The following is a 16850-nucleotide window of genomic DNA, read 5'->3' on the forward strand; positions in this document are numbered from 1 at the left end:
ACAAAAAACATTACATGATTTTTGGATGAAGAGATTGATGGGTGATTACAGGGTGTTCCAACTGCTCTTTGTGACTGATAAATTAAATATGGGTATATTATAGGCTAGTTTTTATATAGGCCTATGTTTGTAAAATATCAATGTCTAAATTTGAAAAATGGATATCTCCAGTTACTCATGTAACGGTTAAGATGAGGGAAGAGACATTGCGTTTGCTAAAGCTAATGGGGAAACGGGACCCCTTCCTCCAAATAGTAGCCTACTGAAAAAGCTGGATTAGCCTACCAAATATAGAACATAACAAAGATAGGAGTTTTCGCTCTCTGTTAATATTGCAGTGCTGCCATTTCCAACTCTCACACATTTAAACAGTAGGCTAAATACGTTACATTTAGTCATTTAGCAGACACCTTTATCCAAAGCGACTTATGAGGAATGCAAGCGATTTATCATGAAAAGGCAAACAACGCAAGAAGTGCTCAAAATACAAAGTTCAGGATATATATACATCTTCTTTTTTTTTTATGAGGTTAAGTGCTCACATACACTGTTAGACATTTTATCGTATTTTTGCGGTAACTTACTGGCAGCACTATTGCCAGTAAGTTACTGTAAGTTCCCCTTTACAGTAGCTTACCTGTAAATGTGTTTTACGGTAAGATGCCCTTACCGCAATTTAATTTTACAGTAAGATGCCCTTACCGCAATATAATTTTACAGTAAGATACCCTTACCGCAATTTAATTTTACAGTATGATGCCCTTACCGCAATTAAATTTTACAGTAAGATGCTCTTACCGCAATTTCATTTTACAGTATGTCAATACCGCAATTTCATTTTACAGTATTATAGCCCATTTTACACTATTTTATTATTTATATTTTACATGAATGCTATTGAATTTAATAAATTCCAAAAAAAGCGACTTGAGTCCATGTACATCAGCATATTCTTTATTCACTCTCACAATCAATTACATCCATTTTATTCATTTATTGTGATGCAACATTATTTACTTTATTTATATAGCACGTCATACACTTTGGCAATTAAAAGTGCTTTACACAGTAAGGAATTAAAATAATCACAAAATAAAAGCAAGGAAAATTAAAGTGCCCCTATTATGGATTTTTGAATATGACCTTTCATGTAGTGTGTAACAGCTCTAAGGCCTCATTTACAAGTGAAATGTAACCCAATTCTGATTTTTTGCTCATATGTGACACAGATCGGATATGTTCTATGACAGTGTAAACAGAAAAAAAAAAAAAAAACATGCATTCAGATATTTCGAGATCAGTTTCAGGCCTTATTCATATGTGAAAATAAATCAGATATAAATCGGATATGTGCCAATGCGACTGTCAGGTAAACAGGCTGATCGGATTTTCTGAGGCATTAGGCTACTTCTCTGCGGTTTAATGACAAGAGCAACCCCGATGTGCATGTGCAAAGGGACGGATGGCCGTCCCTACGGTTGTGTCGTCGTAGGAGAGGAATGTGGACAAACGTTGACACAACATATCAAAGGTTGGCTTGCTCATCCTAAAATTTCGGACCCACTGCTTTTTTTTTCTTTTTTTTTACCTTTATTTTTACAGGCAATTCATTAAAGTCCCCGTGAACCGGAAGTTGCAAACGACTTTTCTCCAGTGTTATGACATATTTCCCAGTGAAAAGGAATATTGAACAGAGGGCAGGGTTTTACTCTAGCGCTCCTCCTCTCCATCTCTGCTCATAGCAGACTAACGGTTTGAGGGGAGTGGTTAAGCGTTGCCCAAACCAGAGTGGTAGAGAAAACATTTTTGCTTTTTTTAAAGTGCAAAAACTTTTTCCCCCATTTTGTGTGGTGATCAAAAAAATGATCAAAGGTTGCCCAGATTGTGTTGAGCCTGCCACAGTCAAATGCGGATGCTGAGCGAACCTTTTCAGTTATTGGCCTAAACAAGACTGACACCAGGAACAGACTGTCTCTTGATGGCACCCTGTGAGTGATGGGAAGTTCGGATCATTTTACTGACTCGCTTGTTATACCTCGTTCATTAAAATGAACAAATCTTTTTTCAAGTCATTTCGTTCATTTAAGGGGCTTTAAATGTTATACTTTTAACAGCCAAATTCCCCGGACACATCCACCTACGCAGTCTTTATCACATTCTGAATTAAGAAATCATTAAAATGCAGTCAAAAATAATTTACAGGGAACATATATAATTACTTTCCGAGTCTTTCGTTCATTTGTCACGTGACAGATGCAATGAATGTTCATGAACGGATTGAACCCTGCTTCAGATACGAGCCTCCTGCAGAGGTAGTGAAGCAGGCCAACACTGCCAATGTGGCATAGGCTACAACAGGCCTAATGTGTGATGTTGTGGTTTTCTGGGGAGGTGGAGTAACTATTAGCCTATGTGTCCCTTTTGTTTTGAGATTTTTTATTGTTTTGATGTTGTTGTTTTACATGTTTGTTATTTAATCACCTCTATCTTAATTTTTTTTTATAGTGCAATCAATAAATTAATTGTACATTTTGAAAACTTTTTTTTTCATAAATCAGGGTTTATACTAAGTAAACAAGGACTGATGTTTTTAAAATTAGGGTTAAGGTTACGCGCGCGCACTGATGTTTTACAGAGTCTCACTCCAGCCAAAGTCCCAAAGTTGGCAACCCTGGAAGAATCAGTGGTTAAAGTTCATCTTTACCATGATATCACAGCAGTATAATCCTAAACTTTTGCTGTGTTCCCTTTATTTCACTGACGACAGCTTCTCAAATCTCAGAGTTCAATGCAGGATTCACAAACCGCTTGCTCTTGGAAGATGGAGTTCAAAATATTTAGTTTTGAGTTTTATATTGTATAGGTCTCCTGCTAACTGGTTAACTCACATTATCACTGTCTTACTTAAAGGTAGGGTAGGTAGGAATTTTCTAAAAAAAAAACAGTTTTGTTTAAACTGTCTTTATATACCAATACATAATTAAAATGTAAGTGCTCTGAAAAAGAGAGTATAAAAATCGAGTGTCTGTAGACCTCTCACAACTGTTGTAAACACAGCTAATTATTTCCATTCACTCCACCCCCTCCCTTCTGAGCTCCTTCCAAAGCCACGCCCCCAAAACACATGAACGCGACGCCAAACGCTCAGGCTCAGCTGGAAGATGCATTTATTTACCTGAGACGAGTGGAGAGGAACGAGCGCAGTGAATGCAGTGACATGTCATAATCACATGTAATAAAATACCTAACTTTATCACTATGAATATTAACAAATAAGATGGCTTTTAGTAGGCCTACTCACTATCAAGCTAGCATATCGATACTGGTAAAGTTTAAAATATATTTTGTTTGATTCGGTAAGGAGCTAGGTAACGAGCTATATTTATAAGGCAAAGCTAAAAACAGGTTGCATGATACACGTTTTTCCATTATCAGTTACACTGCGATGAAGGTGAATTTCGTGTAAGATTCATAACATATACGGTGTTTTGCATGTAAGAGTTTCCATGATGAAAACATTGTTGACTTTGATGAGGACTACACACTCCGGAGACAAAGTAGCCTACCGCATCGTCGGTTCGAGGACAGGTCCGGGGTCGAGGACGAAGCAGAGGAGGTCGTTTTGAATTTTGAATGCTCTTTCTCTGCCATAATTTTACTCTTCGTAGGTTCCGCGCCTCTCTTGCACACCGTCCTCAAATCAAACGGGTGCGCATATGGGCAGATCTTGCAGCAAGAGTGGTGGTAGCCTTGGTTGCGAGAGAGAGTGACAGTCGCCCAAACCAATCAATTGTTTCGTCCCGGATGGAAATAATGAGCTGTGTTTATTGCAGATTAGAAGGTCTACAGTCACTCGATTTTTATACTCTCTTTTTCAGAGCACTTACATTTTAATTATGTATTGGCCATAATTATTCCATAATACTTCCATTGTGCCGCAAACTCCTGCTTACTCGGTGTAGTGAGCTGAATATTTCCGGGAACGGTGACATGTGATGAGTGCACGCAGGGCAGCGCACGCAGTGGGGCTCGGGCACGACACATGAAGGCATCTGATTGGTTCTTTACATTCGGACCGAGTGGCAGTGATTGGTCAGAGTTTTTACTGTCCTGCAGCTGCTACAGAGGTCTGATTGTTTTCATTCCTTTTTCTGAACACATAATGTATTGACTACTCTCAGGATGGAAGGACCATTTCACCTAGTATAAAAAAAAAAGTGTTTCTGAACAGAATTACCTATAGCTTTAAAGGGTTAGTTCACCCAAAAATGAAAATTCTGTCAGTAATTACTCACCCTCATGTTGTTCCAACCCCGTAAGACCTTCGTTCATCTTCGGAACACAAATTAAGATATTTTTGATTAAATCTGAGAGCTGGATCACTCCCTCCATAGGCTTCTAAGGGATTGGAACTTGCTGGCCCATAAAATGTATTAAAGACATCGTTAATATAGTCCAAGTGACTACAGTGGCTCAATCTTAAGTTTATAAAGCGACGAGAATACTTTTTGTGCGCAAAAAACAACAAAAATAACGACTTTATTCCACTATTCATTTCCTTTTCTCTGGGCCTCGAGTTTTTTCACGTAGTATAACTAAACTGCGTAGCGCATCATGTTAGCATTCCATTGACTCCCATTCATTTTGGCGTCACTTTGACAGCGAATAACTTTACATATGAGGCGTTTAAAGACTCCATTTGTCCATTATTTATTTCTAAAGAAACACGAAAATGTATAAAAGGCTCCTGTTACAAACCCTTGTTAGTCTAGAGGGAATAAGGCGTGCAACATTAAAATATTGAACGCGTACTGGAAAACATCTCACACACAAATCAATTTACTGTAAGAAAAGTGATGATTTATTACAATGAGAAGCAATATGACATGGACACCTCAAAGTAATTAATTATATAAACAATTTATGTAAACCAAAGAAAAGGTTCACAAAAAGGGAAAAGGTAAAGAGAAAAGAACTAGACCGTGCCAAATCAAAGAAATAAGTAAAACCAAATCCAATCTTACTAGAAAAACAAACAATATCTAATCTGACTAAATTAACATTCAACAAAGACAAAAATAAAAGATCTTCAGCGTCAAAGACGCCCTAAATAAACTACTCTTACTAACAAAAACGAAAAATACAAACACTGGCACAGGTCGCTAAACTAGTGTTCTAGACATGATTGATAACTCAGTGTAGCACATGTATATCACGTGATATCTCAGCTGTTCTTTTCTCTTCCCCGTTTAATAACAGATCAAACCGCCAGAACAAAATAAACGGCGAAATACTCACAGAGGAAAGACAACCCAAATGAGCCTCAAGTACCAAGTTCTCAAAAAACACATTTTCTCAAAACACTATAACAGTACAGGTCAGGTAAAACATGCATCACAAAAAGGATCAAGTGCTCTATGTGCAAATCATCTATCACTTCCCACACAGGTGCGCTCTTTAAAGGCACATGGCGCGCCCTCATTGGAGAAAGCCGCGTCGTGTCGTCACCCGGCATTTTGATGATGGACAGATGGGTCAACCAATCAGATAGCCGCTTCGTCCTGCTAAAGTGAAAGTACAGAGAGAAAAAGGGAGGGGAAAAAAAAACAACTCCAAACAAATAACAACATAGGACGTAACAGCTCCATTACCTTGTAGCTTACGTTATGGCCCCGTAGAAGCATTTTTTGTAAAATTAGGCTAACAATTGCGTCATAACCACACGACTCTCTGTCGCACAGTAGAGAGATTACCGTATGGACAGGAGGAGAAGCTCGCACGCAATCGGGGGGACGTGGAGGCAAAATGACAAAATGATTAATCAGAATACTTAGCGAAAGTTGCTCCTAGCTCATGGACACCTCCTACTCACACTCTCCGTCTCTGCAAGTTTCGGAAGGGAATGATTCAGATTTCTCTTGGCACAGCTACTAGAAGACAGACAGGTTGCTCACGCCACATCTACGTCATCAAGCTCAGTTTGAGCCTGCGCAGTACGCTCAGCCATCAGGAAGTAAGAGCTTCTAATTGACTTCACTTGTCTCTGTTGAATCCAATGGCGTCACTGTGTCCAGTTTATATATTGTCTATGGTTGTTGCGCGGGCTTTGCAACAATTTAAATTATGTGAGGTGTAAGCAAAGTTTATATATATAAAGTTTATATTAATTTAAAATATTATATATTTATATATATATATATATATATATATATATATATATACAGTGAGGAAAATAAGTATTTGAACACCCTGCTATTTTGCAAGTTCTCCCACTTAGAAATCATGGAGGGGTCTGAAATTGTCATCGTAGGTGCATGTCCACTGTGAGAGACATAATCTAAAAAAAAAATCCAGAAATCACAATGTATGATTTTTTAACTATTTATTTGTATGATACAGCTGCAAATAAGTATTTGAACACCTGAGAAAATCAATGTTAATATTTGGTACAGTAGCCTTTGTTTGCAATTACAGAGGTCAAACGTTTCCTGTAGTTTTTCACCAGGTTTGCACACACTGCAGGAGGGATTTTGGCCCACTCCTCCACACAGATCTTCTCTAGATCAGTCAGGTTTCTGGGCTGTCGCTGAGAAACTCGGAGTTTGAGCTCCCTCCAAAGATTCTCTATTGGGTTTAGGTCTGGAGACTGGCTAGGCCACGCCAGAACCTTGATATGCTTCTTACAGAGCCACTCCTTGGTTATCCTGGCTGTGTGCTTCGGGTCATTGTCATGTTGGAAGACCCAGCCTCGACCCATCTTCAATGCTCTAACTGAGGGAAGGAGGCTGTTCCCCAAAATCTCGCAATACATGGCCCCGGTCATCCTCTCCTTAATACAGTGCAGTCGCCCTGTCCCATGTGCAGAAAAACACCCCCAAAGCATGATGCTACCACCCCCATGCTTCACAGTAGGGATGGTGTTCTTGGGATGGTACTCATCATTCTTCTTCCTCCAAACACGTTTAGTGGAATTATGACCAAAAAGTTCTATTTTGGTCTCATCTGACCACATGACTTTCTCCCATGACTCCTCTGGATCATCCAAATGGTCATTGGCAAACTTAAGACGGGCCTTGACATGTGCTGGTTTAAGCAGGGGAACCTTCCGTGCCATGCATGATTTCAAACCATGACGTCTTAGTGTATTACCAACAGTAACCTTGGAAACGGTGGTCCCAGCTCTTTTCAGGTCATTGACCAGCTCCTCCCGTGTAGTTCTGGGCTGATTTCTCACCTTTCTTAGGATCATTGAGACCCCACGAGGTGAGATCTTGCATGGAGCCCCAGGCCGAGGGAGATTGACAGTCATGTTTAGCTTCTTCCATTTTCTAATGATTGCTCCAACAGTGGACCTTTTTTCACCAAGCTGCTTGGCAATTTCCCCGTAGCCCTTTCCAGCCTTGTGGAGGTGTACAATTTTGTCTCTAGTGTCTTTGGACAGCTCTTTGGTCTTGGCCATGTTAGTAGTTGGATTCTTAATGATTGTATGGGGTGGACAGGTGTCTTTATGCAGCTAACGACCTCAAACAGGTGCATCTAATTTAGGATAATAAATGGAGTGGAGGTGGACATTTTAAAGGCAGACTAACAGGTATTTGAGGGTCAGAATTCTAGCTGATAGATAGGTGTTCAAATACTTATTTGCAGCTGTATCATACAAATAAATAGTTAAAAAATCATATATTGTGATTTCTGATTTTTTTTTTAGATTATGTCTCTCACAGTGGACATGCACCTACGATGACAATTTCAGACCCCTCCATGATTTCCAAGTGGGAGAACTTGCAAAATAGCAGGGTGTTCAAATACTTATTTTCCTCACTGTATATGTGTGTGTTATTGGAGAAAATGCTAATATAAAAATTACTCTGGTCTCTCACTAAGAACTAATTTTAAATCCTTCCATCCACGTGTTTTTATATATATTCATTTATTTTATTTAACTTTTAAACATCCAGTGTTTGCATAGCTTAAAAATGAGAATGCAGATTCATGATTTTCATCTGCAGAACAAGATGGGGGAAAAAAAATATAAAACATTATCATATGATATTTTAATATGCCTAAAACATAAATACAATATGCATATACAAACTTCAAAAAATCTGTCTTCTTCATTTACAGTAGCACTACACTACTGCTTTTGCGTAAACAGTAAAGTACTGTAAATTCCATATACAGTAAGTTACTGTAAATTTCATAAAAAATACCCATAATGCAGTGCATATTACAGTAGTTAACCGTAAATAATATAAGTGGTATTTTACTGGGCTTTTTTGCGGTAAGTAACTGTAAAATTACGGCAAAGTCTAACAATGTAAGAGATGGGTTTTCAGCTGTCTTTTGAGTCAGGGATTCTGGGAAGATCATTCCACCAGCATGGAACTGTGAATGAGAATGTTCTGGAAAGTGATTTTGTGGCTCTCTGTAATGGTAGGCTACCACAAGCTGTAGCTCATTGACAGATCGCTGTAACGCCTCAGATCAAGCGGCACGTGAACTGATCATCTCTTCCTCTTTACTAGCACGAAATAAACATGAATGATCATCAGAGAGGGTATTGAATATCGTCTCATGTAATCGCTCAATCAGTGTTTCAACTGCGTACATAAATAAAACAGCTTGTAAACAATGTCTACACATAACGTTACATTTACCTTAGGAAAGCCATTCAATGACCATGGCATGTTAGTTAGCTAGAAAAATTAACTCTAGAGTGGAGCATTTTGCTAAATATATGCAATATTAGCATAATATATTCATTATATTTTTACTCTGACATATCATTGAAAAAAATATTATAATGTTAATATTATAAAAAACACCTTATATTAATTGTATACAAATCTATTGTTATTTTCAATCCTTAAGTAATGTAACAGACAGGGTTCCCTGTATAGTTTACAGCAGGGACGGGAAACGTCGGTCCTGCAGAGTTTATCTCAGACCCTGATAAAACCCTCACCTGTAGTCTTGGTGATCCTGAAGACATTGATAAGCTTGTTCAGGAGTTTGATCAGGGCTGGAGATATAAACTCTGTGGGACAGCCACACTTTAGGACAGACGTTGCCCATCCCTGGTTTACAGCATTATTTAAGAGAGTTCTTTTTTTGAATCCAAATGAATCGATATTGAGACAAATTAAATCAAGACCGGAATCGAATTGCAAGATTATGAATCGAATCGTGAAATTTGTGTCTATATCCAGCCCTAATAAAAACATCAGTGATTGTGTAAACACTGTAACATGTTCTGAACATTCTGTTCAGTTACCAAATGTTTTGACAATCACAGGATATATCGTGACACTGACAACTCTTTTAATATACTATTTTAATGTTTTATCAAAACCATCAAGTATTTTGGTGTCTTCAGTGTCACATGATCCTTCAGAAATTATTCTGAAAGGCTGATCTGAGAAACATTTTGAAAACAGTTTTGCTGCTTAATATTCTTGTGGAAACTGAGATAAAAAAAAAACAATTGGATTTTTTGAGAAATAGAAAGTATACTTCATTTGAAATATAAATATTTTGTAACACAAATGTCCCTTTTGATCATTGTGTCCTTGCAGAATAAAAGTATTAATTTCTTTAAAAACTATTTATTTTTTCAAAAGAATCAAAAATCTTACTGGCCCCAAACTTTTGAACAGCAGTGTATCAAACTAATAACAAATGTCTAATACACTCAAAACATAAAAAGCTAAACAAAACATAAATAGCCCAAGGTAAACAAGCAAGCTATTGAGCAATGCATTTATGGCTTTACAATATTTTTTTCTCGAGCTGGCCGATTTTCATTGTCGATGCCAGACCATTAATCTTTCAGATTTAGGTCTGGATTTCCAGGCTATAATATTACAGTAAGTTCTGGTAAATCTATTGCCTTGATGATCCTGGCCATTCACTTCTCACCCTACAGTAAACACATCAGCATCCTGGGATTGAAAGTTTCTCCTCCAGGCATTTATCACCAGATCCAGCACCTGAAAATATATCAATGAATTCAAAATGCACATTTATCATTTTTTATATGCAGTATATAATTTCATTCTTAGATTCTCAATAATGCATCTATGAAGTTTTCAGCTCATTGTGAATTGTGATTGATGTTTTTAGTTTGACACTCACCTTGATCTGTTTACAGCTTCAGTTTAGAGTAAATGTCGCAACTCTCACTGTTATTGCCTAGAAGATGCCAACAGTTCATATGTGCTTACTACATATCCAACAATGATTTGAAATATGGCATAAATACATACATATATACATACATACATTATTTATATATATATATATAATTTTTTTTTGATGATCATTTTATTTCAAAATGAGTATGTTAGACCAAATTACCTCAAAATAAACAATTTGCATGCAATAACCTTTTTTGGATCAGGTCAGTTTACAGTGCACATCCACAGAATCTGTTATGATCATAAAATCATAAGAGCGGAGACTTTTGTTTCAGTTTACCTTTGTTCTCTTTCTTATTCTTCTGTTTCTTTGTAGATTTGAGTTCAATCTCAGCATATGTGATCTCAGTCGGCCCAATTACACCATCTATAGAGAATGAAATAAGACACTGGTTTAACAAGATTTGCAAATATAATAGTGATAAAAATGGATTTGATTTCTAATTTCTTTAGAAAATAACTACTGAACTCATCATAATGAAATTAAATACTTTAAATGACATCCTTAGTTACCTGTGCTTATTTCTTCATTAATCATTGTATCAATAGAGTCATAAACATTTGCAGTTCCTGTAATAAATGAATACATTAATTTTAATGTATTAATTAATACATACATTTTTTAAAATATTTTTGTCATGCATCTTATAAATTTAATTCCACAGAAAAATATAGATTTCATGTTGACAAACTAAAAAACAATTAAGCACTAAACATAATATTTCATGTGTTAACATTCTAAATTACAGAAAATAAATGTATTTTGTTATGCAGTTTTTGATCAAATAAAACCAAATGACATCAAGTTCAATACATGTATATGAAGACAAAATATAATGTAAAAAATTTAGAAGAGTAAAATATTATCTAGTTTTAAAATGCATCCTCTTAGTTAAAAGCTATTCCTAAGTGTCTTTTATCTCAGCTTGTGAAGATTTATTATGGGAATATATGAATGGGTATAATGAGTAAAGTCTTGACCAGACAGCAGTGTCGTGTCTCCGGCTTCACTCTTGTTCTGCTCTGCTGTCTGACTGATGTTCTGCTGTTGACTGACAGTAGACGGAGACTCAGATCTTACACCTAGTCAAACATAAAATATTTGTGTAAATGTTTTGAGGAAAACTAACTTTCTCAGACAGCAACATGTCGGCCCAGATCCGGCCCACATCTGGTACATGCAGATTCCACATCTGGTCTGGTTTAAATGTTGCTGTTTAGGTTTGAGAATGACAAGGTGTTTAGTGACATGCTTATATTTATTTACCACATTATGGTTCTGTTCCAAAACATTAAGCTGCCTCACTGTCAGCTGTCTTCAGCAAATGAAGCCTAATAAATTACTAATTTGAAGCACTTTAAATATGTAGTAACTCTGTATGAAACAACTCACTGTTTCAAAGAGTTTCAATGATTTCAATATAGATTACATTAATATTTTTTATCAATACTTTTCAGTATTAAAGTAAACTTAATTTGAGCTGAAAACGGCCTAAAAACCACAACCAGCAAGCATACCAGCTTTACCAAGTTGAGAGACCAGCTAAGACCAGAAAACCAGCTTAGACTGATGAAAGATGGCAGTTCACAAGACGAGCGAGTGTAACATACAGTAGTTAGAAACAGAGCGAGTGTCTACAAGTCTGTCACTGAATTTTAATATGTCTGATAATGAACCTTTGTTGTTTCTGCAGCGCCAAAGCAGGACCAAGAAGACAATGATCAGAAATACAACAGTCAGTCCTGCAGTCACTCCAATTATCACAGGATTGAGATTGAGAACATCAGATCTTGAGGCTGGAGAAACGGAGATACATATAATCGTACAGCTACATGTAAATTGTACATGAATATTTCAATATTGTTAATTTATCGTAGTCTCACCTCTGACTGAGATCCAGCTCTTGGGAGACTCTCCTCTCTCTGGGTGTTTGCAGTAGTAGAAACCCTCATGTGACTTTGAGACAGTCGGGATGATCATCTCTGTAGTTTGATTCTGGACGAGTGATCCATCTTTATAGAAATCAGCTCTGAGGATTGGTGGGGATGTATATTGATATAAACAGCGTAGAGTCAGAGTCTCTCCTTCAGTCACAGGATGAACAGGACTCTCCAGAATCACATCAGCTACTGAAATAGAGGAAACATGCAATACATGAACAACATGGTAACATAATAAAAACAAGACAAAATTAAAAAATACAGAGCTTTTTCCACTGCGCACTGGTTTCTAAATGTATTTAGTGTATTGTTATGATGTTCTGTCTGCTTACATTAGTATCTGCTCTTGTTAAATCATCCTGCTTTATGCATTGATTGTAAACTGTCAGTGAAATGAATAAATACAGAAACACAGACTCACAGTGTACAGTGATATTAACAGGATGATATTTCTCTCCAGATTCAGACTGACACCAGTAAACTCCAGTGTCTAATGTGATGGTGAAGCTGATTGTACATGTAGATCCTGTTTGTGATCCCCGGTGTAATGATGAACAATTTTTCAGCTTCCCGCTGTCTGTGTATCTTCTCACTCTCCATCCATCAGAGTTACTCTGGTCTTCACAGCTCAGAGAGAGAGAGTCAGATGTGAAGTGTTGAGTTCTGCTGGGACTGATGATCAGAGACACTGGAGGAGAAACACCTGGAGGAGAAACACCTGACAAGACCATTACAGATATAATTAGGAAATAGTCTTTATTAAAGATGAATCAATCATTTAAAATGAGTGTGAACTCACCAGTGACCCACAGTGGTTGTGTGTTGCTGTATTTTGTATAGGCTGGTTTTCCTCTCTCTGCTATACACACATAAACTCCTGTGTGTTTTAGAGCAACAGAACTGACAGTGTATTTTCCTCCAGCTCCTCTGCTGCTGTCTGAGAGCGGCTCATAGCGATCACTCAAGCCTGTGTTAGCTGAGAATATGCAGATGATCACTAAAAGAAATTATTTCTAATAATGTTTTTGATAAAACTAGTTAATTTATATGTATTATCACATAGAGGACATTATAATACCTGATGAGAGAGTTACAGTGAACCAGCTGAATGTCCAGCCTGTAGAAGAGCCTTTAACCTCACAGTTCAGAGTCACTGGATCTCCTTCAGTCAACCACTTCTGAGGAGAAACACTTAAAACTGTCCGGGCTTCATCTGAAATAGAGACATCACTCATTAATCACATGTTAAACTTGTGTGTGTTTATGAAGAGATGATCAAACTCACCCGATACTGTCAGTGTAACTTCATCACTGTGTTGTGACCAGCGTGATCCTTCAGTCTCTCTTACAAAACAGGAGTATTTCTCTGCGTCAGACTCAGTAACAGACCTGACTGTGTGTTCCTGTAGTTCAGTGGAAACTATGAATGTACGTCCTTTATACCAGTTGTACTTCCAGCTAGAGACTCCTTCAGCATCAATGTCACATCTGAGAGTGACTGTCTCTCCTCTGAATACATGATGATCAGGTTTAATGGTCACTCTGGGTTTTGGTCTTTCTGTACAAAAACAACAATCGACAATGAAAATAATGGAAAACGGAAATAAAGTGAAATAATGTTTTAATGAATAAAAATAATAAAATGTGCTAGTTTCCTCTAGGAACAGTTACTTGATTGATTGACAGTGTGAATGTGTTTTCACCAAGTACAACAAAAGATAAACATCTTTATTGATCCTTGAACAAGATTCCAATCAATCAATCAGATTTGAGGGTAAAATGTACAGTTTCTGTCAATTTTAAGCTTACAACCAGGGTTTAGTTCTTCTACATCAGTGTTATTCACCTATAATCTCTCTCCGATTTTAGAGATAACTTATGATTAGGGTAGTTCATTGTGTGAGTAAAAATACTTGCCATGTATTGTCACTGTTACTGGTTCACTGTAATTTGTGTATTGTTCTCCTCTTCGTGCTCTGCACTTGTACTCTCCTCCATCAGAGACTTGCACAGGATTGATTGCTTTAGTTGCAGCATCAGTAGATTCAGTGTTTGAGTCTTTACTCCAGAGAAACTCCCGTGTCTGATCCAGCGAACATTTCAGAATAACTGAGTCTCCAGTGAACACTGAACTCTGTGGCTCAACAGTCAGAGTCGGTTTGGGAAAATCTGTCAATATAAAGTCAGTGGGAACATGAGATGTGAAGATTTTAAGCAGATCTCATTTTCGCACACTGGTAAATTGATTTCACAGACAATGTAATAAAGCTGCTGGCAGCAATTACAAGAACAAACAAGGTGAACATGGGGTTCAAACCCACATCCTTTAGGCTAGTAGTCCTGAGCTCAAAGCAGGGTCACACCACCTTCATCTACATCAGTCAGACAGACATATCAGTATCATTTACCAAAGTTACCTTTTTATTTTTATTTTATTACATCTGTTCAGTTTCTGTTCTGCCTGTAGTGAAAGTAAATGTCAAAAGATACTCTATGTTTCTATATTCTTCATAACAAATTCAGCCATGTTATATTAATATTAGTAATATTACAGAAATTAAATTTTTGTGAGTAAATGTTTTTTTTCTTTTCTTTTTTTTGTCACCCCTCAGAACTGTAGTCACAACATCATTTATATAACTTGTTTAAAAAGCTGTGTTTATAATCATGACGCTCTTTTTCACTTGATTCATGAAAATCTTAAGAAGTTAAGAAAGTTCTTAAGATAAATTACAAGAAGTTCGTAAGAATGTTCCTTTGGGGATTTAAGACAGGTTGGAAGTTATCCTAAATTAGTTATTTATAAACAATTTTTAACAACATTATTTTTTAACAACATTATTAAAAAAAAAAAATCTTAAGTTAGAAAATAAGAAGAAAATAGCATTTAAGAAGAATTTTATTCTTAAGAATATTTTGTGAATCCAGCCCCTGGTTTGTAACAGAATTACCCATTTGTGATTAAATTCATGATCAAATTCACTCACCTTCAGTGTGTCCAGAGTGGATGATTGAAATCAGAACTAAAAATGTAAAGGGGGGGGAAAAAAAAACTCATGAAAGATTATGTGTATTTTTAAATGTTTCTAGTAAAGATCATCAAACTCATCCGTTGACTATCCTGAGAGAGTTTCTGTGGGAACTTATTTGCAGAGTTCTTCCCATGAGGCTAAAGACTGTGTTTCTCTTATTGGTCCCTGTGATGTCTTTTGTTTGTAAATTAGCTTAAGGTATAAAGATCTGTCCCACAGACAGAAATTCATCATCATTGCTGAAGAATGAGCTACACTACCTTCAGTAAATTCTTCTCCCAACAAGAACTCTGGTCAAGCTTATTATTTTTATGCATTAGAGAAATCGAATACATTGGTAAGCAAAGTGACAGCTCAGCCAAATACAGGAAAATCTAACAGTTATTACAGTGTGTGACCATGGAGCTGATCAACTTTGTATTATAATTTAACCCTTTAAACGCATGCCTAATGTCTGTAGTGACACAGGACTTCATTCACTACTTTCCTCCTCATTCATTTTTTTTTTTAAGTTAGACATCAACCTTCTTAACATTCCTCAATCAATTCATTATAAACAATATAACAAGAAAAAATAATAATTATAAAAGAATGCCCGTTTTCCCATTAATTTTTTGTAAAAATTGTATAGGGTTGCTAACGACCCCAGGTGTGTAACAGTGTAAGTATGTATTTTTCTGCACAACAATAATTTAATCTTTGATGATTTAATGGGATGCTCAAAGAGATGCCATGGAAGGGAGACACAGAATAGCAGTTCTGTGTTCTAACAACACAGAACTGCTATCTCAGCGGAGCTCTATAAAAAAAGCTAACAAGGAGGCTCGCAGAGGGTGTAACTATTTGACAATGCTATCAGAGCGGTGCTCTAGAGAGCAGAGACCTCAGCAGAACGACTCTGTATAACGACAGGAGACATCAATGCTTCATTGTAAAGACAGCTCTCAAGAAGGCTCAACGAGAGCCTATCTACTTGAAGACGCTATCTGAGGAGAGCCCTGGTCCAGGTCTTTCAGCCGGTCAGCCTGGTAAGCTTGCAGAACGGCCAGTCGCCCCAGTCTGACTCGCTGACGCATATACTCTGCCATTTAGACGTGATGTGGCACTCAGCAGCTTAGTTGGCAGAGACTGGGTCTTCAATGTGGATGCCTCACCTACTGAGAGATCACTGGCCAGCCTCTCTTCAATCGGAGGTATCGACGCATAACCATATCCCTGCATCCCCTCCACGTGGGCATAATTTGAACAATGGATGCATGCAAGATATGACTTTCCCCAAGATATCTGCACCTCAGCGTGAAGATCTGGGAGAAAGGGAAGACTCGTACCAGCTGGGCGGTTATGTCCCGACAAATAGCATTCATCCAGGCAGCCACGAGGGAGTTTGCGCTTCTCATGCAGATCTAATCTTTCTGTGGTGCAAGACATAACGTCCAACAGCTCGACATATGCAGGGCAGGGGGGCTGAGAGCACTGAGACATCCTCGATCTCAACAGACTCGTCCTGCTCATCTTGACTTGAGGAGAGCCGCCAGCCGCCGACAAATGAGAGATACTCAACGAGAGCGAAGTATCCTTCAAAGGAAAGCGCTCACAACACACACATACAGTCCCCTCAATGACTGAGCATGCATGATCCTCACCCAAGCACATAACGGACATATCGTGTGTGTCATTAGGT

General features: G+C 37.4%; 1 protein-coding gene across 3 annotated transcripts in view; it reads right to left on the minus strand.

Annotated features, from left to right (window-relative positions):
- Positions 1–7840: 7840 nt before the first annotated feature.
- Positions 7841–16850, minus strand: part of LOC311087967 (basement membrane-specific heparan sulfate proteoglycan core protein-like) — a 119022-nt gene continuing 110012 nt past the window's right edge. The window contains exons 15-24 of one of the 3 annotated variants that reach the window (XM_084121512.1): positions 13216–13350; positions 12937–13113; positions 12559–12855; positions 12081–12326; positions 11874–11993; positions 11178–11279; positions 10710–10766; positions 10477–10563; positions 10135–10191; positions 7841–9989 (exon numbers count right to left, since the gene is read on the minus strand). In XM_084121512.1, the coding sequence (XP_083977638.1) occupies positions 10145–10191; positions 10477–10563; positions 10710–10766; positions 11178–11279; positions 11874–11993; positions 12081–12326; positions 12559–12855; positions 12937–13113; positions 13216–13350 (1268 nt within the window). In that variant the 3' untranslated portion in view covers positions 7841–9989; positions 10135–10144. Of the gene's footprint in view, positions 9990–10134; positions 10192–10476; positions 10564–10709; positions 10767–11177; positions 11280–11326; positions 11410–11873; positions 11994–12080; positions 12327–12558; positions 12856–12936; positions 13114–13215; positions 13351–16850 lie in introns of those variants that run through there. The other 2 variants (XM_084121513.1, XR_014607403.1) reach the window with 2 other exon arrangements.

This window comes from Abramis brama (genome assembly GCF_963993115.1).
Source record: "Abramis brama genome assembly, chromosome: 1".
NCBI lineage: Eukaryota > Metazoa > Chordata > Actinopteri > Cypriniformes > Leuciscidae > Abramis > Abramis brama.